The sequence below is a fragment of the Polypterus senegalus genome, chromosome 5 (assembly GCF_016835505.1).
Source record: "Polypterus senegalus isolate Bchr_013 chromosome 5, ASM1683550v1, whole genome shotgun sequence".
Taxonomy (NCBI): Eukaryota; Metazoa; Chordata; class Cladistia; order Polypteriformes; family Polypteridae; genus Polypterus; species Polypterus senegalus.
The window spans coordinates 84,577,972-84,603,996 of NC_053158.1; the positions used below are offsets into that span (position 1 = coordinate 84,577,972).

The 26,025-nt window shown below is 36.7% G+C and overlaps 1 protein-coding gene across 6 annotated transcripts in view; it reads right to left on the bottom strand.

Annotated features, from left to right (window-relative positions):
* Positions 1 to 26,025, bottom strand: part of LOC120530412 (cadherin-18) — a 1,801,315-nt gene that overhangs the window by 187,302 nt on the left and 1,587,988 nt on the right. For all 6 annotated transcript variants that reach the window (XM_039754902.1, XM_039754900.1, XM_039754901.1 and 3 more), the window contains one exon: positions 589 to 710. In XM_039754902.1, the coding sequence (XP_039610836.1) occupies positions 589 to 710 (122 nt within the window). The remainder of the gene's footprint in view (positions 1 to 588; positions 711 to 26,025) is intronic.

A 26,025-nucleotide genomic window follows, 5' to 3' on the forward strand; every position in this document is an offset into this window, starting at 1 on the left:
GTAGTATCAGTGCAGAATTATATGAAGCGTGTAAACAAATTTTTATCTTTAAAATAATATAAATGATGTTTCTGTTCCAAAGTGGAGAGTTTGTTCGGTCTTTATTAAGGAAGCCATTGTTGACAACACAATCTTTCAGTGTTGGGTGGGTTTATATCTATTGGCTATTCACTGTTCATTAGTAATATACAAACCTACAATATATACAAACAGTTACCAATATTGAACATTTTTTGTTTGTCACTTTTAAAGGATTTTAGATTTTAATGTTTAGACACATTTTATATTTTTTAATACAATTAATAAGAAAATATACCTTGTGAATAAATAAAAGCTATATTCCCATGTGTAATTTAACATATAATACATTTGCTTTAATGCCCCAATGCCCTTTCTGAATGACACATTACAGAATCTATGTAGCATGCAAAAAGCATTTTACTTGCTATTTGCACTTAATGCAGTCTACCTTCTTCTTTAAACATCAGTGTTTACTGAATAATTTATAAGGCCAAGCTGTTTGAAATGTCTTATTACTGAAAATAAATATATTCTAATAATATTCTGAAGTGAAAGACAACAGCCTACCTGGCCAGGCCTGGATGTCTCACAAATAATTACATCATCCTCCGTGGAAAGTTCTGGTGGGTTGTCATTGACATCTAAGACGTGAATTGCAACTGGAACATGGCTCTGGTCAGTCTGTCTGTCTGTTAAAAAGAAATTTAATACATTTGTTTCCAGAAAGATTAAAAAAAACACTGACATCTTAACTTCATTATTTGAGTGAACTTACATTTGGTTAAAATAATTACCTTTTTTGATGGCTACCCTGCAGAACTTTACAAGAAATTCTCCACTCAGCTAGAGAAGCCAGAGATAACCAATCTCTTTCTCAAACCTTTTGCCAAGCACTAATCACTGTTTTTCCAAAACAAAATAAGGACTTATTACAATGTGCATCATACAGACCAATTTCACTTCTGAATAACAACGTTAAAATACTCTCTAAAATCATAGCTAGGAGGATGGAGAAAGTGCTCCCCTTGGTAATATCACAAAACCAAACTGGATTTATTAGGGGCCGGCACTTATCTTCAAATCTTCGACGCCTGTTTAATGTAATATACTCACCAACTAAATCAAACACCCCAGAAATATTATTATCATTGGATGCAGAAAAAGCATTCGACATGATTGAATGGAAATACCTTTTACTACATTGAGAAGTTTGGGTTTGGCCCGAACATTTGTGCATGGATTAAATTACTGTATACTAACCCAGAAGCTTCAGTTTGCATCAACAACATTTGCTCAGACTACTTTAAACTAGAACGTGGCACTAGACAAGGATGCCCTTGTCACCGCTGTTGTTTGCGATTGCCATTGAACCACTGGCAATACATTGTCGAAATACTGATCAGATAAAGGGGATTAGCAGAGAAGGACTGGAACAGAAAATCTCATTATATGCAGATGATATGGTACTGTATATATCGGACCCAGAAAATTCTGTGCCTGCAGTCTTAACAGCACTCACAGAATTTCAAAAGATCTCTGGTCTCAGAATTAATCTGAATAAAAGTGTACTCTTTCCAGTGAATTCTCAAGCATATAATATTAGATTAGATACCCTACCTTTTATCATTGCAGAACAGTTTAAATACCTCGGGGTAAACATCACAAGTAAACATAAAGCTCTATATCAACAAAATTTCACCGTCTGCATGGAAAAAATTAAACAAGACTTGCATAGATGGTCAACCCTTCATCTCACACTAGCTGGAAGAATTAACACTGTTAAGATGAATATTCTTCCTAAGCTCCTTTTTATTTCAAAACATTCCAATATACATTAATAAATCATTCTTTAGGCAATTAGATTCAACAATAACCTCATTTATTTGGAATTCAAAACATCCACGCATCAAAAGAGCGACCCTACAAAGACAAAAGGCAGAAGGCGGCATGGCTCTACCTAACTTCCAGTTTTATTACTGGGCAGCAAATATACAGGTGATAAGAACCTGGACACAAATAGAAGAACATACACAGGCTTGGACCGCAATAGAAGTAAAATCCTGCAGTACTTCTTTGTATTCCTTGCTCTGTGCTCCAATAAACACACGCTATCGGCAATATACAAATAACCCAATTGTGCTCCACTCACTTAGAATCTGGAACCAATGTAGAAAGCATTTTAAGATGGAGAAGCTTCTATCTGTGGCACCTCTGCAAGAGAACCACCTCTTTCAACCTTCACAAACATATGCAGTTTTTAATATCTGGAAAAATTTGGAATTAACTTGCTTAGAGATCTTTATATAGACAACGTCTTTGCATCCTATGAACAATTACATTCCAAATTTAACATTCCAGCTACACATTTCTTTCACTATCTTCAAATCAGGAACTTTGTTAAACAGAACCTTCCAGATTTTCCTCATCTTGCACCCTCATCCATGCTGGAAAAATATTGCTCAATCTCAAGGACTTAGACTCCATCTCTACAATATATAAAATCATTTTACAATCCCTCCCTTTCAAAGATCCAAGAGGACACTGGGAAAAAGATCTCTCAATTAATATATCAGAAAAGGAGTGGAAAGTAGCAATGCAGAGAATTCACTGAGCTCCATATGCACAAAGCATACAATTATACAACTTAAAATTATATATCGAGCACATCTGTCTCGACTAAAACTCTCCAAAATGTTTCCAGGGCATGATCCAACCTGCGAACGTTGCAACCAAGTCCCAGCCTCACTGGGTCACATGTTCTGGGCCTGCACCAAATTAACATTATTCTGGACAAAAATTTTAATTACCTCTCAGACAGACTTGGACTCACAATCCCTCCTAACCCATTAACAGCTGTGTTTGGGGTTCTTCCAGAAGGGGCTTAAAGTGGAGAAAGACAAACAAATTGTGATTGCATTCACTACACTTTTGGCACGCAGACTTATTCTGATAAACTGGAAGAACCCAAATTCTCCTCTTTTAAGTCAGTGGGAAACCGATGTGTTATATTATTTGAAATTGGAAAGAATCAAATACTCAGTTAGAGGATCCGTACAGACTTTTTTTAAAACATGGCAGGATCTCATCAGTAATATTTGAAAATAAGTTCATGAAGCACAGAGAATTTATTAATTTAGGTATGTTTACAAGCCTTAAATTTTACGCCGTTTGTCTTGCTCTCTCTCTCAGGGGTGGGGATCAATCTGTTCTTAACTCAATTTTTCTTTTTGTAAAAACTTGATTGCTTTGTATGGATTGCAATAAAATTAATAATAAAAAAAAATTACCTTTTTTGCATCATACATACTATCCATAAATGAAAAACACTATGCAGTATTTTTCAGTGTAGTGCAAATGACTTCAGAAACAGTGAAGTATAATTTAGACCTAATTTACAGTTAATAACTATTGATCCCAAATCTTCCATACATATATCCACTTTCAAGATAGGATTCAGCCCCTGTGATCCTGAGTTGGATTATGTGGGTGATTCTGTAATTATAGTGCAGTATAATGCATCGTGTCAAGAAAACACTCAGAACAGTAAATACATAATACACAAAATGTAGCACATTTCTGAGAATTTGCTATTTTCAATGCTTTTCCTCAGAATTATATAAAAGTTTAATTTAATTAAGAGTTTGATATTTTATGTACTAAAGGACAACACTGATTGCAAAGTAGCTTAGTGATTACTAATGTTAATCCTCATAGTTCCGCAAACTCATTGGCGCTCTCACTATTTGTTCGAAATCTACAAGCTCTCTTTCTCTCTATACCACTCTGGGCATTGCTCATAAGTCTTAAAAATGTACATGTTAGGTTGATTGATGACTCTCAGTTGGTCAGCAAGAGTGAATGTGGACGTTTTTGTATGTGTGAGTATACCCTGAATCTGGGCTAAGGTCCTTTCCAGGGATGGTTCCTTCCTTGCGTTCAATGGTACCAGAACAGACTCTTGCTTCCAACAACTGTGCAATAGAATATATGAGCTCAGAAAATGGATTAATGAATGCATTAATCGGTAGGTCCATGACAAGGTAAATGCAAAGATTCACATTTAGCAGTGAAAAATATTACAACACATTAAAAAGATAGTCATTCAACAAAAGGTAAAGTAAGAGTGGGTTGTGACGTGTGGTATCAGTTTAGCTTATATGAATAAACAGTGCCCATAAAAAGTATTCACAGCCTTGACATTTTTCACATGTTGTTATTATGCAACATTGAATAACAGTGAATTTATTTTGGCTAAAATAGACTCTTTAATGTGAAACTGAAAACTAGTTTCTGCCGTAAGTCTTCATCACCTTTAAAATGACACACCTAAATCATTACTAGTGTGATTTGTTTTTAGAATCACGTAACTGGTTAAATGGAGATCAGTTATCTACAGTCAAGGGGTTTCAATTGATTGTATATAAATGCACTTTATCTGGAAGGTCCAACTATGAGTTAACTACATGCACCTAATACTCTTTCAGACTCATTCCTCAGAATGCTTTCAAAGCCAAATCTTTTTATCACTGAAAGAAATATGAATGTTTTCTGGGGTCCACTGTCAAAAGATGCCTATTTAAAAAATTGTTTAAAACCAGATGAACTGACCAATTTACCAATAGAAGTCTAATCGCTGAACATGTAAACACAGAAAACTGTCTTATGTTGAGTCAACAAAAGATAACTATCCACCCTAACTCTGTCTTTGCAAATTCCAGACAGTTGTCTATTATGAACATTACTAACTCATTGAATATAGTTAACAGATTGTTCCTGCTAATTTTTGTTTTGTACTAAGAGGTCCACAAAAGGTGTACCAACTAGAAAAATACTGTGAAACAGAACCAAAGGATTGTGGTCCTCTGGTCACATAGTAAAGCCAATAGTTAATCATTGTTGTTGGTTGTTGAACCTGAGTATATGAATGTCTGATCTGGCTGAAAAAAACTGATGCCTGGTTTAAGTGAACACTTTAATCAAAAAGGAAGGGGATCATACTTTTAGAAGTAACAAGAACATTAATTAAAGGAGAAAACAAATGATTGATCAAACATTCAAGAAAGAACTTAACTGAATTTTCACTTTACACTAGGAGATATGGCACTAGAGGATTGTGTCCAACCTGGTACACCAACACAGCTAGGAAAATTATTAAATATTGTCAGTAGTCAATCTCATGTACAGCATGAAATCCTAATTTACAATATACAGTTAAGTCTATAAGAAAGCTCAGCTAATGCATTCATAGGTTTTGCTTTTAATTAAGAAATTTGTTACTCTAAGTCTAAGTCTAAATGAAACCTTTACATCCTAAATTTATTGTAAAAAGTTTAGAGAAAGAGAGTTTTTATGTAAGAGCAGTCGCTGGAATTCTGCTATCAGTTCATTGTTGACAGGCTTTGACATGTTGAGATGAGCTGTGGAAGAAGAAACCAAATCGACAATTCGATCTATTGTCAGCTTAGTAGAAGAAAAACTTGTTAACTGTCAGCTAATGAATGATAAGGTGCACTAAAGTGTTGGAAATGATGAGGAAAAGGAAATCGCTGGTCAGGTAATAGGAGGATGAAAGAGAGAAAGCATAAAGCGAAGTAATAGTGACTTTGTATTTTTTTTGTGTTTACTTCCTGTTATGATTTTTCTATATAAGCATTCATTATTTTAGTGATATGTAATTACAAATAAAATGCATCATCTTCTATCATAAAACAAAAATGGAAATACATTAATAGTAGTAAAAGTCCAACTGGTAATAGACCAAAACAAAAATAGAGGATACCTTCTTAAAATTGCAGAATTTACTATACTATCAGATTATTGGCTTGCAGATGTCAACACAGTGACCTTTTAAGACTATATTTATAAGCTGACATGGACTAAGATCTCTTCTATGGCTATTTCCTAACCACTACTACCACAGCAGGCTCCAACTACACTGCTCAAAACGTTGGTATATCTTAATATAAAGACTGCCATATACAGTAACAAAATATATATCACAGAATGTAGTCTTGAAGTTGAAAAAAAGGGACACATGTTGATTGTGTACCACATCACGTCACAACAAGACTATTTCCAAACATCTAGAAAATGTCAAGAAAACATCCAAACAGCTAGGGTGTTTTGAATCTCCTCTAACTTCTTCATTAATTCAGTTCATGCCATGCACTGTTTTACTTCAAGCCAACCAACAACTCCATTTGGTCAGAGCTGCATATGACAAAGTACACCAAGAACAGCAAACTGTTGAGAACATCAGAGATGAAGAAAGAGACCATGCAAATAACATAGAAGAATCTTAGTAGAATGAAGATAGCTCAGTTGATGAGGATGAAGACCAAACAAGTGAAAATGAAAGCAGGGGAAAAGATGCAGATGAAGGCAATAAATAAAGATAATAATAAAAAGGGGGATAAACATGCAAAAATGAATGAAATCAAATGTTTGTGGCAAATATCAATTTACCAGTGCTAACAATGCTAACTTTGCCCTTTCATTACTAGCTTTAACACTCAGAAAAGGTGCCCAACCAATCTGCACTGGTTCAGCAAACAGACACTCATCCCCAGTGTCATAGAAGCTGTTATCAACTACATGCTAAATACTTGGAATCTGTGTACTTATCTGATTCATGTACAATAGCATTTGGACAGAAGGCCCACTCATAGGTTTTCCCCCCATATAAAAAGCATTTCTCTGCCACTGGCTGAAATTATTATTAATCCATCAGCATGGTATTATCACTATACCATAATCAAAATTATAAAATAAAGTACAAGTCAAAACTAATAATTCTCTTATCAGTGTTAATTTCCCTTTTTATTTCATGTTGTATCTCACAATGGTAATATTTCTTTGAAAGTTCTGCCACCGTCATGTTTTACAACTTAGCTGTGCTTTGTGCGGACATCACTCACCACACTTGCTCATGGGCATTGTGTGACTCACTTGAATGCTTGCTGGGAATGGCAAGACCTTGGATAGACAGATGGATGGAATCATTAAATATGTATCCACTGCTCTACTGTGCCCCTATGTTTAATACATGCTTTAATTCATTTCATTATTAAAAATATCAAGTATACATCATAGTTACTAGACTTAAGACTTAGTATTTAAATTGTTCATCCATCCATTCATTATCCAACCCGCTATATGCTAACACAGGGTTATGGGGTTCTGCTGGAGTCAATCCCAGCCAGCACAGGGCGCAAGGCAGGAACAAACCCTGGGCAGGGCGCCAGCCCACCACAGTTAAATTGTTCAGAGAGCTGTAATATCATGAATGTAATGTATTCTGTGTCCTGTCGGCATAAGAGAAAACCCATTTAAGAAACATGTAGTGATTCACACACATAGAGCACATAGAACACATAGAATATGAAGCATTTAATGTGCTACTTTAGTTATGATGGGATCTGAGAAACTGTAGTAAATTAAACATTGATTTTAAGATTAGATTTACGACATTCTACTTTAATGACAAAATAAACTACAAGATTGAAGTGGACATTTCAGCATTTTTTATTCACTGTCTCAATATTTTTTGTTTTTTCTCTGTACCCTAATACGCTTCTGTATGACACTCAGACAGTGGGCTATGACTTGCCTTTTCATGGCAACTTTGATATCTGACGACTTCTTTTTTATTTTTGGCATTGTGTAACTTTCTCAACTTGAACTTTCGAGTTTCTTCGGCACTCTGTACCACTTGTTCAACTTCCTGTTGTTGTTTATACCACTGCTTAAGCCAACAAATAGTACATTTTTCCTTGCCTCTACATTGCATTCACTGAAATTCTTTTTTTCACATGTTTTTGCCATTGTCTTTTAACCAAACAGTGAATGGAAGGTGATATTTATATAGTTTTGCATATTAAAGTAAGCAGAATTATGGGAGGAGTCAGGGTGGGACCGCAGGTGCGTGCATGTGCATTACTCATTTCTACTCATGGCGTAATGCATGAGGCCCCTAGAGTCAGATTTATTAAACATGCATATGCCTAAAATGAGGCTCAATATGTATGTAATTCCATGCATATGTTGGGATTAATAAAAGAAGATTTAACAGGAGAACTGCGGTGGGTTGGCACCCTGCCCAGGATTGCTTCCTGCCTTGTGCCCTGTGTTGGCTGGGATTGGCTCCAGCAGACCCCCGTGACCCTGTGTTCGGATTCAGCGGGTTAGACGATGGATGGATGGATGGATTAACAGGAGAACTTGCTTATATTTACGGAAACTCTGACCCATCTATACGCAACATTTCAGTGAAAGTGAGAAATTATGACACCTTTAATAAAGTAGGGAAATGCAGCCAAACCAATTAAATGATGTCTTCTGCGCATAATACTGTAATTTATTTTATCAAGCCATTGTTATAAAGTATGTTAATGTGACAATCCTATTAAACCTCAAAGGTGATGAATATGATGAACAGACTATTTTTGTTCCTTTTAAGAGGGCCAATGTTGTGAATTTGCACTGAAGATCTTACTTGGGTTTTCCACAGTTTATATCAGCTATCTGCAATCACTTGTTGTAAATAACTGCATGAAGTAAAAATAGAGGTGTGATTTACTCCCTGTGTACATAAAGCTATAAATAGCATGCCCTATAGCCTATTACATGGGTGGTGCTGCTTGAAGACTATACAAATAATCTTATACAAAGGGAACAAGAATTTAGAAACTGGCAGGATTTTTTTGCTTATGATAATGACTAGCTTATAAGACAAGACAGGATTCCATGAGCTGTGTTCCTGGAACTGGATTGATCCCAAAATTACAAAGACAGACTATAGCCAACTATACGTCCTTAGAAGGCTGACATCCTTCAACATCTGAAATAAGATGCTGCAGATGTTCTATCAGATGGTTGTGGCGAGCGCCCTCTTCTACAAAGTGTTGTGCTGGGGAGGCAGGATAAAGACAAACTGGTGAGGAAGGCAGGCTCTATTGTAGGCACGGAGCTGGACAGTTTGACATCCGTGGCAGAGCGACGGGCACTGAGCAGGCTCCTGTCAATAATGGAGAATCCACTACATCAACTGAACAATATCATCTCCAGACAGAGGAGCAGCTTTAGCAACAGAATGCTGTCACTGTTCTGCTTCACTGACAGACTGAGGAGATCGTTCCTCCCTCATACTATGCGACTCTTCAATTCCACACGTTTGGGGGTTAAACGTTAACATTATACAAAGTTATTGTCTGTCTGTTATACCTTCATTGTTATCACTCTTTAATTTAATATTGTTTTATCAGTATGCTGGTGCTGGTATATGTGAATTTCCCCTTGAGATTAAGAAAGTATCTATCTATCTATCTATCTATCTATCTATCTATCTATCTATCTATCTATCTATCTATCTATCTATCTATCTACCCAACTTCAAGATATACCTGTTCATATCCACATTTTTGCAATGACTGGCTTTCTGGCAACAAGCACCTACTAGAAGGAACTGGCCAACCAGTCATGAATATCTCAAACAAACTTCAGCTCCATCATGCCCGCTGTACTGGAAGCTATAAACCAACTGATGAGGTGCCTCATCAGTTTCCATATGGTGTGGATGTACAGGCCAACACAAAACTCCAATTTTCAGAAGTGCCTGGTTTCTTAATGTAAATGGGGCAATTGACTGCACTCATACTACAATAAGGGCACGTAGTGTGAATGAAGTGATTTTGTTAACCATAAGCAGGTACATTCTATTAACATACTAAGATGAGACTGATATTGTTGTGGCTCGGTGGCTTGGGGTCAACCCCTTGATTCATTTATTTTGCAGCAAAGTAGCATTAGCAGACAACCTGGCATGTTGGTAAGGTACCTGGCTGAACCCTCGGTTTTTCATATGACCTTTATTATTTATTATAACAGCAATCATGCCATTACATGTACTAAGTGATAGCAGCTACCCGTTCAGATGCTAGTGCATTATGCCTTTCCTGCAACCCCCAAAACACAGAGGAGAGGCACTACAATGCTGCACATGCTCTTGGCATTCTCATTTGTTGAGCACACCTTAAGATTCCTCAGATGCAGGTGGTGATGTCTGGATATATAATTCAGGAGACTGCACTACCAGCCAACAAAGAATATGCAGCATTGTGACTGCATATGCTATGCTACATAGCGTGGTACAGCATAATAATTTCCCACCCCATGACCATGTTGATATGGCAGATGACCCTGTTCCTTACCCACCTACTCACAATTGAACTAATGTTGTTTTTCATTCAAAGGCATACAATGTTCTACCTTATTCCTGTACAGCTGACTCATCTGCCACATCTGTATACTCTGGCATAATGCCATGTAATAGGGCAACCCCAATTATAGAAGATATTTGGCAAATTGAAATTAGAATGCTTAGAAGTGCTTTCATTCTTCTTTTGCACTCACACTCTGCCAGTAACGAGCAGCCTTCTTCTTCGCTTCTACCTTGAGGTTGTTCCATTTGGTTTTTTTTGTTTTTTTTGTCTAAGGCATAGTGAGGCTTGTAGAGTTCACTGTAATCACAGCTACAGTAGCATGTTGCCATTCAACATACTGTATTTGTGCTTGTTGGTGACACCCTCAATTAGGCCAGCAAATAAAAATTATATGTATGGCTGTGATTCAGAGACAAGAACTTCTACCTTGCTCTTTTCAAAGTTTTCCCTTTTTTCCTTCTCTTCCATCGTCAGAATTGTTTCACCTTAGAGGTAAATCTTGATTAGCATGGTCATGGTTGCCTCAGGGTGCCAGAGCAGGGTATATGAAGATATGTACTGTACATTTACAAGATGAGTGTGATTTATAAAGGGTAAATGCCATACAAATGTGTGTATGTCTGGTTTTACAAATTAAATTTTTATGTGTATGCTTTTTCCTTTATTTTTGGCTTACACATATTTTTACAGTCAAATCCAAAGAACGTTTTATAAATGAAATCTGTGGAAAGCCAAGGTAGATGTAAATTCCTTTCCTGACAACGTCATTATTATAAGCAAACTTTTGCATTCCTTCCTATAAATCTGTCAAAATCAACCAACTTTTCTTGTGAACCTGAAAAAAATATATTGAAAAAGCTAACAGCAGATGCAATTAATTTTACAGTATAGTTGCAAGACTATTTTGGCACTCTGAACAAATTAAAAAATATAGATCTACTTTTGTTAGTTGTCAAAAGTCCCTTTCATTAGCAGTTTGGAAATCGGAAATAAAGTTGGTGTTTCTTCACCTGTGGAGAAAAGTGTGAGACTAGACTCCCTAGTGCTTGTATGTTTTTTAAGAGGCAGTTACTAGGGAAGGAAGTGTGACTAGAAGGGTTAGGTTTTTGAATTAGAGAATTACAGTTACTCAGTAACACTTTAAAACCCTAACATAATCCACTAAAAAGGCATTAACTCCTGTATGGGTGCGCTATTTACCCTCTCTCTGAAAATTTTCTTTTTCTTTTTAAATCTACTTAAATACTGTAGAATGGAGGCATTTCCCATCCATGTGGGACACTGTCATGCTTGTCACACTTGTATCCTGTGTTTAAAACTTGTTTCCTTACATTGTTTGTGTTTAGTTTGCACATTCTATTTGTGTCAGAGTGGATTTTAGATGGATTAGATTAGATTAGATAAACTTTATTAATCACATGGGGAAATTCAGATGCATGCAACAGCAGAAACACAGAAAACAAGGATACATGCTCACAGCATAGATAATACAGCCAATCAATAAATCAATGAATAAGTAAATAAATAAATCTAAATAAACCTAATGAGTTCATCTGGTGGAAGAACTGAATTGCCAGATAGCAGTGGGTAGAAAAGACCCTCAGAGGCTGTGGCTAAAAGTATTCCTGGAATGGAGGGAATTTTGCAAGATGCCATTTAATTTTGCCATCATCCTCATTTCCACAACAACTTTGAGAGTGTTCAGGGTTTGCCCTGTGATGGTGCAGGTTTTCCTGATCAGTGTGTGCAGGCACTGTGCTTCTTTTGTGGTCAGATTGTTTCCACAGGAGACTGTAGCATATAACACCTCACTGGCTACTGTGGACTTGTAGAATATTTCCAGCAGCTTTCTGTACATATCAAAATACCAGAGTCTCCTTAGGAAGTACAGTCTGCTCTGGCCCTTCTTGTACAGCATAATTTTCTTGTCAGACCAGTCCAATTTGTTGTTCATGTGAACCCAAGCTACTTGTGGTTCTGCACCACTTCCACATCCTCTCTCTGAATGGTGACTGGCCTCAGAGGCTTTTTGGCACACCGGATGTCCACCACCAGCTCTTTTGTCTTGCTGAGTTTGAGTTGCAGGCTTTTGTCCATGCACTACAAGAGATGGTCCTCCACAACCTTCCCGTACTCTGTCTAATCTCTGTTATTACTGCAGTCTGTGATGTCAAAATCATCTGAAAATTTCTGTAGATGGCAAGCACTGGAATTGTGCTGGAAATGTGTTGTGTAAAGGGTAAACAAGAAGGGAGACAGTACAGTTCCCAGAGGTGCTCCAGTATTATACACCACCATTTCTGACACACAGTCCCTCAGTCTCAGAAACTGCTGTGTGTTGGTCAGGTAGTCCGTAATCCTGGAGATTGTAGGGTTGTCAAAATTCAAAACATTTTTTTCCTAGTCAATGAGGTAGTGCTGGCTTTGTCCAAGTGAGAGTTGACACTGTGGAGTATGTGTCTGCCAGGCAAACTGCTAATTTGTTCTTAGACCAGAGTTCATAGCTGTTTTAGGGCCAGTCTTTAAAGGGTCCTCAGTAACTAATCCTAAGTCCTTAGGATCACTAGAATGACATTACTTAGGAACTAGCACCACATAGAATACTTTCCTTTTTTTACTCCTGATGATCTGGTTTTCCTTCCATATCTCCAGACATACACATCATGTTAATTGGGTAATGTGACTTTGAGTCCTTTAATGAAGTAGAATTCTGTCCAGGGCTGTTTACTGCTTAACACCCAGTGCTCTAACCACCCCACAACCCTGACTGGATTTAAGAACGAGGTGAGATGAAATAATATGTGTTGTTGAACATAATTAGGTCATTTCGAACTATGGAAAAAAGTTCAAATACAAGCAGCAGTTAAAATTGCCTGTATACCAGTAGTGCCAAGTGGGAAATACTGTTTTTCCTCAGAGCCACCCTGTTATTTTTTAGCCAGGGTTCCTCCTCTGGCTGGGGTTCAAATCTTTGTTTATGTCGATTTTTTTTTCAATTTTGATTCTTTTGTTTACATTCATATTGGTTTTGCATTTTTTGTATTTTATTTTGTCAGTGTATCACTGTCTTGGTTATGTCCCGTGTATTTTGTGAGTGGTTCCCCAAGAGGCAGGGCCACCTGCTGATCACCACCAGGAAGTGCCATCTGCCCTATAAATCTGGAGAGTCTTCCATAGTTCCTGGTGGAGATGATGAGTTCTCTAGTTTAGTGGTGCCTTTCTGTGAATTTCTGGATTTCTGAGCCATTGCTCCATTTTTGACTTTGTTTCTGGATTCTGAATTTGGACTGTGTTTAACTTGGATTTCCTTGACTTTTCAGGCAATTTCCTGTTTATGCTTTTCAGAGCTTTTTGTGCTGCTGAGCATTTTGTTAAAATAAACCTATTTTTATAGCGTTTGCCCTGTTATCTAGCTGGGGTTTGCTGGTATATCGCCCTCTACTGGTCATTTTTAGAGGTGCTTTTTGGAATTGTTTGATAATTACATGCCTTGGTACCCCAAGCTTATAACACACTCTAGTTCAAAGAGCCAAATGATTAACCTAATAAACAAAAATATAAACAAACCGGGACATAAAATAAAATTTAGTTTTTGGAAATGAAAACTTTGAAAGCAGCTTACTATGAGATTATCTGATGCTTTGCACAAAAAGGAATATCCAGTATGAAAAACTGTGTGCTAGGCCAAAAAATTCAATTTGGTGTTATATGTGCAGCATGAATGAGAGTGGAAGATGTCTTTTCATTCTTTTTTTACTATTATTAACAAATCTGAGATTGGGTATAGCTCAGTATTGCATCGGCCCTAGTTAAATGGTACCTTTCCTAGAAAGCACCATGACACTAAAGAAAATTAACTGAATGCTTGTCAAAATCACTTTGCAGTAAAGGCTGTAAAACAGGCAAAAAGAGTTACCATGATGCACCAGGATTGGAATTAATCCTTTCTGTGGAATCATCATATTGAAATATTGAATCAGTCTCATGCTAAATTGGTTTATATAGGAATGTACAGTATATACATGCTATAGATTTTACAAATGTGTAAGAGAAACATTACCTGCTGGTGTGTCATTCTATGAAATATTTCCTCAAGCAAAAGTAATAGAAATTAAAGTATTCCCGTTATTTCATCATCAATCAAACATACAGGTGTAATATGTGATTTTAATGCTCAGCTGATTATAAACTGGAATGACAAAAATAACCAAAGGTCCATTTTATTCTGAGTCTGCAAAATTGCATTTGGTTTTATATCTACCCACCTGCAACACAGTTTTAAAGAAGACAGCAATAAGATTAGAGAATTATAATCATTATTTCAGGCTTGTGCTGTGCAATCCACAATAACAAAAATGGAACATTTATTAGTAGAAACTAGTAACATGCCCTTTGTCATGCAAAAATAAACTTGTATTCTACACTCTCTAAAATGAGACCAATTCCCTTTAGCATCACCCATGAATTTCCAAAATCTCACCTAAAAAATGCAAAATATTTGTAAAACGTGAAGTTTAAATGTTTACAGACAAAGACTGTGTATCATTTACAATTACAATTTACAAAGGTTACATTTTATGAGCACCTTACCAAGGAAATTTTTTAAATCTAATTTGTTTATTCTGAAAGTGGAAAAGGTTATCACGCACAAAGACACTAAACTTTCTATCTTACCTTGAAATCAATGTAAAATATTTAAAAGTGCAACAAAAAAACTATTTATATCTGCATTAAAAATGTCAAATAATGTGACATTTTACAGAGACCAGCTGTTATAATTTTATTTTTTACACAATTGTCTAAATATAACTTTAATTGTATATACAAGAAACTAATACACTTAATTGGAAAATGCTACTTGATTTTATCCTTCTACTTTAAACAAAAGGGTTATAATAACAGGTAACGAAATGTGAAAAATGGTTTAAATGCTCTAATGATCCTCTTTTAGATACTCAATTTGGTGCATAATTCAAAAAGGTTATTGTTTTTGCACTCAAGGCTTTCTGCTATAATGGAACAAAAACATATGCTTTGTTTGCTAACATTGTTAAAGTGAAAAGAATAAACACATACTGTATTAAGTCTTATAATTATATTAAAATGAGTCGGTGCAAAAAAAAACAGTGAAAACATATTAACATATGAAATTAAATTATGTTGAATACAGGAAAGTTTTATGTTATTAGTCTGTGATGGCACTGTTACTCACAACCAATAAACCTAGAAGGGTAAAGGTTGAGTTGTATTCCATACTGGCATCTGTGACAATGCCAAATACTGAAAGACGTCGGTATGTACAGTATATGTAGAAGTTTTTTTACTCATTTTGTTTTAATACTGACCAATAATAGATTCAGATCATTTAATGTCACACAGGCTTCAAGTAGGTATTGTATTCATAAGGTAAGGGAAATAACTGGATTTATATAAAAACGTACTAACCCTACCCTCTTCAGAATCAACACTCCCCACCCCAAACCAATGATATCTTAGAAGTACACAAGACACTAGAAAATATATCATTTTGCCTGAAAGGTTTGGTGGGGGTTTGGGGTTATGGTACAGACACATCCCTACAGATCCCATGAGGAACTCAAACATTAAGAGTCAAAGAGGTGATCCATCACAAGGCATTCATGCTTGAACCATCCACATCAGTTCTTGCCAGTTAGCAATGTTTGGTCAAGGTGACCAGTTAATCTTTGCTATAGTGAGCTCAAGAGAGATCAGATTGAAAAAGGATGACTTTCACATATTAAATTATAGAGTGCCAGAAGATTTCCATGGAATGATTAGGGCTTGTTTTGTGTCAATTATACCTAACAAGAATAATGTCCTTTACAATAGATTGGGATAAAGAAGAGATGTGCAAAAGTAGATACACAAGTAGTAGTAATTATCGTACAAGAGTTCATAGATGGCCAGGGTCCTTGCTTGGCCGGGACACCTCCGAAATGGAGGGAAAGGGGGAACCAGTGTGGATAGAACACTACCTTCCCCGAAACACTAGATGGCAGCCCCCCAGGTGGCAGCCGTATTTCGGATTCCCACAGGGCATCATGGGAGATGGAGTCTGATACAGCCCTGTTGGGATTCGGGGGTGCCACCAGGGGGCACTGCAGCTGTTCCTGAGCCCGTATGGGTGGTTCTTCTGCCACACCTGGAAGTGCTGCTGGAAGCAGGAAAACGAGCACCTGAAGCACTTCTGGGTGCCTTATATAAGGGACCAGCGGACAGTACTTGGGAAGCTGGAGTCCGCAGGCAGAAGACAGAGCCTGCGAGTGGAGGAGTGAGGGTGGCAATAAAGAGAAGAGAAAAGAACGGAAAAGAGAAAAGAAGGACTGAGCATTGTGAGTTTGAGCATTGTGTGGTGCTTTAAAAAGTAAAGGAGAAAATAAAAAGCGTGAACCTGTGTAAGTGTGCCTCTTGCGTCTGTCTGTGCCGGGTTAAGTGCTGGTATATCTATCTATCTATCTATCTATCTATCTATCTATCTATCTATCTATCTATCTATCTATCTATCATTAAAATTCAGTAAAACATTTGGTAACACTAGTAAAAGCATTTCACAAGTATAAGTGTGTATGTGACAAACTTTCTGAAAAGGTACTGCGTACCTTTCCGCTACAAGATTTCTCTGAAGTTCTTGTTCTAAATGCACACTTGTGTCTGCACAATGTTTTTCTTCTGCTCATAAATGTTTTTGACTTATCTTCTCCACAGCAGCATGTTGTTGCTTATTCTTCTAAATCAGGATTGCCCAGGTCTGCTACTCTTTTATAGCAGCTAGTGTCTTAATTTGATGTAATTTCTTTTGGTGGTCCTTGTTTAGAGGCTTGTAAATTATTGGTATACAGTGGTGTGAAAAACTATTTGCCCCCTTCCTGATTTCTTATTCTTTTGCATGTTTGTCACACAAAATGTTTCTGATCATCAAACACATTTAACCATTAGTCAAATATAACATAAGTAAACACAAAATGCAGTTTTTAAATGATGGTTTTATTATTTAGGAGAAAAAATCCAAACCTACATGGCCCTGTGTGAAAAAGTAATTGCCCCCTGAACCTAATAACTGGTTGGGCCACCCTTAGCAGCAATAACTGCAATCAAGCGCTTTGATAACTTGCAATGAGTCTTTTACAGCGCTCTGGAGGAATTTTGGCCAACTCATCTTTGCAGAATTGTTGTAATTCAACTTTATTTAAGGGTTTTCTAGCATGAACCGCCTTTTTAAGGTCATGCCATAGCATCTCAATTGGATTCAGGTCAGGACTTTGACTAGGCCACTCCAAAGTCTTCATTTTGTTTTTCTTCAGCCATTCAGAGGTGGATTTGCTGGTGTGTTTTGGGTCATTGTTCTGTTGCAGCACCCAAGATCGCTTCAGCTTGAGTTGACGAACAGATGGCCGGACATTCTACTTCAGGATTTTTTGGTAGACAGTAGAATTCATGGTTCCATCTATCACAGCAAGCCTTCCAGGTCCTGAAGCAGCAAAACAACCCCAGACCACAACACTACCACCACCATATTTTACTGTTGGTAAGATGTTCTTTTTCTGAAATGCTGTGTTCCTTTTACGCCAGATGTAACGAGACATTTGCCTTCCAAAAAGTTCAACTTTTGTCTCATCAATCCACAAGTTATTTTCCCAAAAGTCTTGGCAATCATTGAGATGTTTCTTAGCAAAATTGAGACGAGCCCTAATGTTCGTTTTGCTTAACAGTGGTTTGCGTCTTGGAAATCTGCCATCCAGGCCGTTTTTGCCCAGTCTCTTTCTTATGGTGGAGTCATGAACACTGACCTTAATTGAGGCAAGTGAGGCCTGCAGTTCTTTAGACGTTGTCCTGGGATCTTTTGTGACCTCTCGAATGAGTCGTCTCTGCGCTCTTGGGGTAATTTTGGTCGGCCGGCCACTCCTGGGAAGGTTCACCACTGTTCCATGTTTTTGCCATTTGTGGATAATAGCTCTCACTGTGGTTCGCTGGAGTCCCAAAGCTTTAGAAATGGCTTTATAAACTTTACCAGACTGATAGATCTTAATTACTTCTGTTCTCATTTGTTCCTGAATTTCTTTGGATCTTGGCATGATGTCTAGCTTTTGAGGTGCTTTTGGTCTACTTCTCTGTGTCAGGCAGCTCCTATTTAAGTGATTTCTTGATTGAAACAGGTGTGGCAATAATCAGGCCTGGGGGTGACTACGGAAATTGAACTCAGGTGTGATACACCACAGCTAGGTTATTTTTTAACAAGGGGGCAATTACTTTTTCACACAGGGCCATGTAGGTTTGGAATTTTTTTTAAAAACTGCATTTTGTGTTTATTTGTGTTATATTTGACTAATGGTTAAAGTGTTTGATGATCAGAAACATTTTGTGTGACAAACATGCAAAAGAATAAGAAATCAGGAAGGGGGCAAATAGTTTTTCACACCACTGTATGGAGTTTCTACACTTTTTTGCTTCTTTTTAATTTGCATGCTCATAATTTTTACTATTTTCTTTTTTTGTTAATTAAGTAATTACCCATGAGACATATATAACAAATATAAAAAACAGCCAAATCAGTACCATTACCTGCTCTGTGAATCATCATTAAAAAGATGTTTTAATCAATTAAGAAAAAAGGCTGAACAACAGAGTTGTTCTACACTCAGTGAAATGCTTTATTAATTTTTCAGCACATTTGTGCCAACACTCCATTTATGCTCTAATCTGTGCAATTCTTACTACTTTATTTTTTAACTGTAACTTGTATAAACAGAACTTTAGGACAGGCAGCCTTGCTGAGCACTCAGACAGAATGCACGTGTAGATACCTTTTGTGTCCAAGGTACTGACTAAACCTCAGGATTTAAAAGAGCATGGAGAACAATAAAACTTACAGTAACTAGCAACCAGTCTTAACTTATTACGAGAGAGAGCAAGAGAGAGAGTCTTTATATGAATGGCCCTCACTGCATCCTTAGTGCAGCAATTCAGATGGCACAACTGCAATCAAATGTTCATACAAACCCCCAGGTTGCTCCCTGCTGCTGTAACCGGTCTGTGAGATGGAAGTGGGAAAAAAAATCTTTAAAAAAATGGGAAGGGGAGGGATGGGAGCTGATTAAATAAAGGGGAAAAACAAACAGCACCAACTAGGGGAAGCAGCGTGGTTTATGAATGAGGGACTGCCATCAGTCAGAAAACAGAAGTGGTCAGCACTATGGTTGCTTATGAGAGTTCATCAGTACAGTACATTCAAATTAAAAAGAATGATTCATTAAGCAGGGACCATGGTGGTGAAGAGTACGCTGAACGTTTACTAACATGGTGTTAAACAAGATGCTGCCATAGTTAGAAGACTTCTCACTGGTTTTATTTTCTACACTGGTTTTATTTTCTATAATTTAATGTATCTAATGAGCTAAACTATTCCATAATTTATTTTACAAGGAAACCAACCATCAAACTCATGTGGATTAGCCAGCAAGTATTAAATATACATTTACTAAGGAGTAAAATAGTGTATACATTTGTCCATGTGTTAGACTCTCACATGTTCATAATTTATGTCAAGGATCAGCCAACTGCAGTATCTACAGTAAATAGCAGTAGAGCAAAGTGGTGAGAGACAGGAGAGCAAAGCAGTTTTAGGGGTAAAAATGAGAGTCAGGGGAAAGGGTAGCATCTATAATGTCTATGCTTATATGTCAGTCAGTATACTATACTGCTTTGCTTACAGAATGGTATTGTTGTATTTAAGCAAGACTTCCATCCATTTCATTTATTTGTCTTTTTTGATCATTATTAATTCTGTCATTTATGTTATTATTGTTCTGTATTGATATTTGCTTAATTATATTATTTTAATTTCTTTTGTATGTGCACATTTCTGTTCTCTTATGTTCCTTGTATTTTGAAAGTGATTCTTCAAGAGGTGGGACCAAACTTACTCCCAGCCAATAAAAGCAGGTTGGGAATTGCAGTCCCTTGTGGTTAATTTGAATATGCTCTGGTAAAGGTGGTTTGTCTTTCCTACGAGTATTGATCTTTTCCTGTGAGTATTGATCTTTATGTTCTCAGGATTTATTGCTTACTTTTTGCTCATGTTTATTGGATCATACTTGGATTAAATTTCTGGCACTTGTTCCCCTTACGATTGACTTTTAGGCACATTCCTTATTGTTCTTTTGTGCTTTTTTATGATGTTTTGTAAATAGACTTCTTTTTATAAATAATTATTTTTTGCTATGCTCTTTACAAGCAGGTTTTGATGGTTATCCTCTGTTTTGTGTGGAATTTTGATTATTTTTGGGCCAATTCCAAAATGTTGTGGATATTTTGAAGCCAAAGAACCATTTGGCCGTTTAAATGGTCACTCAGTTCTTCTAGGCAGGCTTGGTTTTATGTTGGCCTGTTTTCGATTCTGCTTTAGAGGCATACACCTTGCCATTGCTATCTTCTGTGAATCAAAACAGGCATTAAAATATACATGCACTGAACTGGGGCACAAGTAGGTGTTTGGGCAATTGTGTGTGGCCAGTCTGGACACGTCTAGTGCCAGGTTTTAACCCCAGTCCATTCTTTACGGATATAATTTGGTATTTAAAAAACTCCAGAAAATAGAGACATGGTTGTAACATGCAGAAGCTGTACTTTGGAAGAAATGTTATAAAAGAGAATCACTAGATACCCCAAAGGAAACATCATAACTTAGCTCATGTGAAAGGGAAGAACCTGTAATACAGTGAAGGTGACATCTCTGAACTATTCTTTAGCAATAAAGAGATGTTGCATGCTGCAACTCTGCTACAAGTGCTGAAATAAGACAAAAAGTCACAATTGTAGTTGATGCATGTAAGCTGAAAGAAGAATCTAAGAAACTGATACAAAAGAATAATGAAGTAGTATGGACATATGATGAGGAGAGACAATGAATACAGTATGTGGGTAAAAGTGTGACACTGGTAAGGAATCAAGGGAAGTCAAAACAGAGGTGGGTGGATAAAGTAAAGGGTCTAACTGGGGTGGAAGTACAGGAAAAGGATGAAGACAAAGAAGAAGGTACAGTATTAACAAATTATTGTAATGGTAATCATTGTTTCATACAAGAACATAGAAGAGTTAAAGCAAAATATCACTGTCTGTGTTAGGAGAGATAAAGAACAATACTAATTATTAATGTTTAACTAAAAATGTGCTAAACTAAATGCATGGTGTACAGTGATTAGTGAATCGTAACCTAATTATATTTATTATTGTGCTAAAAAGAAAAAAAAACTACCATATTCTTAGATCTTCTTTAATTTACAAATACAGTGTTGGAGCAGTTCTATATTCCTTTGTTCCTCCATGTCTGACTTGTAAAAAGAAACATTTCCCATTTAACTCATTTACTGAAAGTTCCATTAAGTGAGTATATCTGAAATGCTTTTTTAGATTATCGTGTAAATTACTTTATTCTTCTTCCACATATCTCCTTTCAAGCATAGTAATTAAAATTAATACATTAAAAGGCATTTAAAGGGAGAATTTGTGTTAGTTAATCTATTTAAAGAACAATAATTATCTGTCAAAGCAAGATAGTAAAATAATAAATGTCTACATTGCATTCATTAATCTTATCTGTTATTTATTTTTAATTAATGTTTAAATTTAATAAAAGATGTTTTTCAAAAGAAGAATTGACATATCACAATAAATGTGAAAATGTCAGTAAGAAAAATATATATATATTTAAATATTAACCTAAATTTAAAAATGTATGACGATTTAACACAATATTTAATAGTTGCTAAGGAACATAGTATTAAAGAGACAGTTATAGTAAAAATGTTTTGAGAATATGAAATATGTTACCCATTACGCTAAATATTTTTTATGCACTGTATACTTAATTTCCGTGTTACTGTCTTCTCGGATATCTACGTTATCCTAGGGTTATTTAATGGTAAGCCTGCTAGGACTTCCAGTACAAAGAGTATCTACAGTATCCTTCATTAAATTTTCTTATCTAAAGTTAAAAGTAAACACAACCCGATTCTTAATGGCCATGTACATTAAGAACTTCAAGTATAAAGTTAATCCTATGTTGAACGTGAAGTGATTTACCTTTCTACTTCTTTCTATATCTCAGACAAACCTTGCTACAGCTTTCTGTACTGTTTGCATCATGAGTTCCAGTATTTTTCCTAACTTGCACTAACATGTCTCTTACACCTATACTACATTTTCATGGCTTTGTCTTAAGTATCTGTGCTTTTATCAATAAAACCCATGGGTTGCACTTTAAATGCATAATGTACATAAAGAAAGGTTTCAAATCTTTTAGTTTTGAATGCATATTATGGTTTTGTCCCAAATATAAAACCCAAATCTAGTCACCCAAACTGAAGCTCTTTCACCAGTTTTATTCAGAATGTCTCAACAAGAAAGAGTTTCCCAGCTTTCGTCTCTTCTTTAACCTTTACTTTACAAATACAGTATATGTTACTACTCTGAATCACAAACTTAGCATGATTCTGAAGCAATTATATATTTTCTTGTATTGCTTTGAATTATACCTTTGTTTGCTTTTGAAAGAGTCTTGTGATTTTTCAGTGCATTACATACAAATAACATAACATTCTCAAAACTGTTCAATCCAATTAAGGATCAATGATGGCTTATCCTAGCAGCATGCCTGCCATCGACAGGGCATCATATCAACAAAGAGCCCACACTCAAACACACATGGGGCCAATTTGGAATTATTTGCTAACATAAGAAAATCAGCATTACACTTTGTCAAATGCAAGCATCACAGGCCACATATGTAAGCATTAAATAATCCACCTTGGCAAATATAATCATGCTGTGCCACTTGTAGAAGTGGGGGACGGGGCAGGTTGGCTCTGCAATCCCACTTCTGTTTTGGGAGTCTCTTGAACCCAACACCATCGATAACATACACAGATGAGCTGGCAGATGAGGACACAATACAAAACAAGGGGTAGGTGCAAAAATGCTTCAGTGCTTTCATTTAAAACAAGATCAAAATAGTGTTCAGTAAGTTCAGTGCAATCAATCCGTAGTAAATAAAAAATCCAACATGTGTTGGAGGTTAAAATCTAAATAAATAATCATTTAAGATGAAACTAAAACACAGCAGGAAATTGTCCTTAAAAACTGCTCGGGTTCACTCCTTTAATACTTGACGTATCCTTGGCTTAACCCTAATGGGTCCTTGCAGCCAAGGAGGCACCTAATCTACAGTTCAGCCAACCTTCCACATTGCCCTTAGGCTTGAGCCCCTGTAGACCTCTCTGGCTCCCAGCAGGGAATCATGCCTCCGAATCCCACTGCCAGGCTCGCACCCCTGTGGCCCATGGCTCCCCCACAGAACAGCTCACTGAGCCTCTCCTTCCCCTGCAGCCGCACTGCCTCTCTCCGGCAAGTTGTTCCAATTATTTATTTATTTATTAAAAGCAGCCCTTTTTCTGAGCCGCAGACCCGCTACACCACAGATTGAGAGAGAGCTCAGCCTGACATTGCACACATGGATGCATGTCACTTCTAGCCAGTTACCTGTCTAATCCAAAAACAGATGGCAGCTCTCAATGAGGGTAAAGGTTAGCTCCATATTCCCTCTTTGTTTTTGGGAGCCTCTAGAACCCAACACCATCGATAAAATAACTGGATGAGCGTGACAGATGAGGACAAAACGCACATGAAGCAAGGGGATGATGAAAAGTGTTCAAGTGCTTTTATTAAAATAAACAACAGTGTTCAAAAAGTATACTGCTCTAAATGTCAATAAACAAATAATCCATAAAATGAAGGTGTACAGTGAAGGTTAAAATCCAATAAATAAATCCAATAAAACATGGTTAAAACAATGCAGTGCAGGAACCTTATTGCTTTACTTTAAAAGGAAGGCCCTAGTGCCTTCCTGTAAAACGGACGGCTCTCCAATTTCAGACCTCACAGCCCGAAGAGACATCGACCAACAGGTTCTGGATTTCATCTTGTATTTCTTGTCACACACGTGAGACAACTAAAGGGCCTGAATAATAGTAATTCCACGCCAGACCAAGGGGCAGCAAGGTGCACTGACTTTCTTTCTCCATCCCTTGCAGACCATCCACGGAAATCCTGCATGGTTCTGGTGCCACTGATGACATCACTTCCAATCCCGGTGCCACTAATGAAGTTGCTTTCGGCCCCAGTGCCACTGCTGACGTCACTTACTGTCTCGGCATATAAAGCCGCCATCTTTAGCAACCAAAGTTAGTTCTGTTTTGGACTCAGACTTGTGAACATCTCGCAATTATTGAACCCTTTTGCGGTCAAAGCACAAGATGGCTGCCCCAATCCTTTTTGATGACTTTGTGTTGTTTTTGTGATTGTTCACCATCAGTTTTTGTTTCCTTTTTCTTAGCTCTTACCTTCTCATTTGTATAATTTTTTTAATTTGTAATAAATCCTTAAATATTAAAGAAACATTGTTTTGTGTTTTCTAGACCAGAAGTTGCAACTGTTTTTCCTCTCTCCTCTTGTGGATAGTTTTGAATTTAAAGCCATTGCCTCACTATTTGACTTGTAGAACAACGACATTTATTTATATAGCACATTTTCATACAAACAGTAGCTCAAAGTGCTTAAACTTGTACACTCCTTAAGCCTTCATGAGGTGGTGCTAAGAGTGATTGGGAGTGGTGAGGCCTACATTTTTGGTTCAGACCTGTGATGGAGTGCAGGGCTGACTTGAGATTTGTAAGCAGGCAGAGTCATACACGGTAAAATGTCCCTTCATGGCCCTCTCAGTGGTCAAGTGCGGTCTCGAATCTGCTGAACAAACTTGGAGCGAGGGCAATGGGAGATGAGAGGTCCACTGTAGTGAAGAACTGTAAGGTGGCTGATACATATTTTAATTCTAGGTTTTTTACTCTTTTTTGGATTTTCTTCACCACTGCAGTGTTTATGGATTTATTTATTGAAGAGTATTTATTGATTGAGGCATTTTATAAAAACTGTACGGTGACACTGTTGGTTTTTGTGCCAAAAGCTAGTTAGCAGGGTTTATGTCACATGTTGGCATACCTACCTTGCTCCAAAGTACAGTGTAATTTTTTAGTTTTTAATTTCCTTTAATGAAAACTTAAGCAATCAGGTACGATTTTTCTTTTACTTTGGCTGAGCCACACAATAAGAAAAGTTAACTTAGTCATAGTAACACATGAAACATAGCACTAATGTGCATTATTATTATGTTCACATTTCTAAACCCTAAAGATATTTCTAAACATCTGATCAAGGAGACAGTCCATCTACTGACATACACTTTTCACTCTCACTTTATCAATTAAACCATGCATGAACTTTCACAAAAATAGCCATGCTTACAGACCATACCAATATACCAGAGTTTGTTCCACTTGCCCGTATAAAAAACAAACAACAGCATTCTAGTAATCATTGACTGCAACACACATTAAGATGGTAGTTATTATATTTACAAAATAAGAAATATCATTGTGAATGAAATAAGATAAAATCAAGTTTCTTGACATAGTAACAGAATGCTTCCTCTTCTGTTAATGAAATTTCTGTTAAATTTCAAAAAGTGACTACTATCCAAGAATTTTGCAGAATCTGGAAAAACATACTGAAAAATGTTTTTTTACTGAACTCTTTTAGCTGAAAAACAGTTTAAAGATCAAAGTAATATGGCCCAGTCTTCACATAGAAATTTACCTTGACTCTCAGGCCTTGAACATGGATATGTGATGGCTGCAAGTCCAAATTTAATATGCCC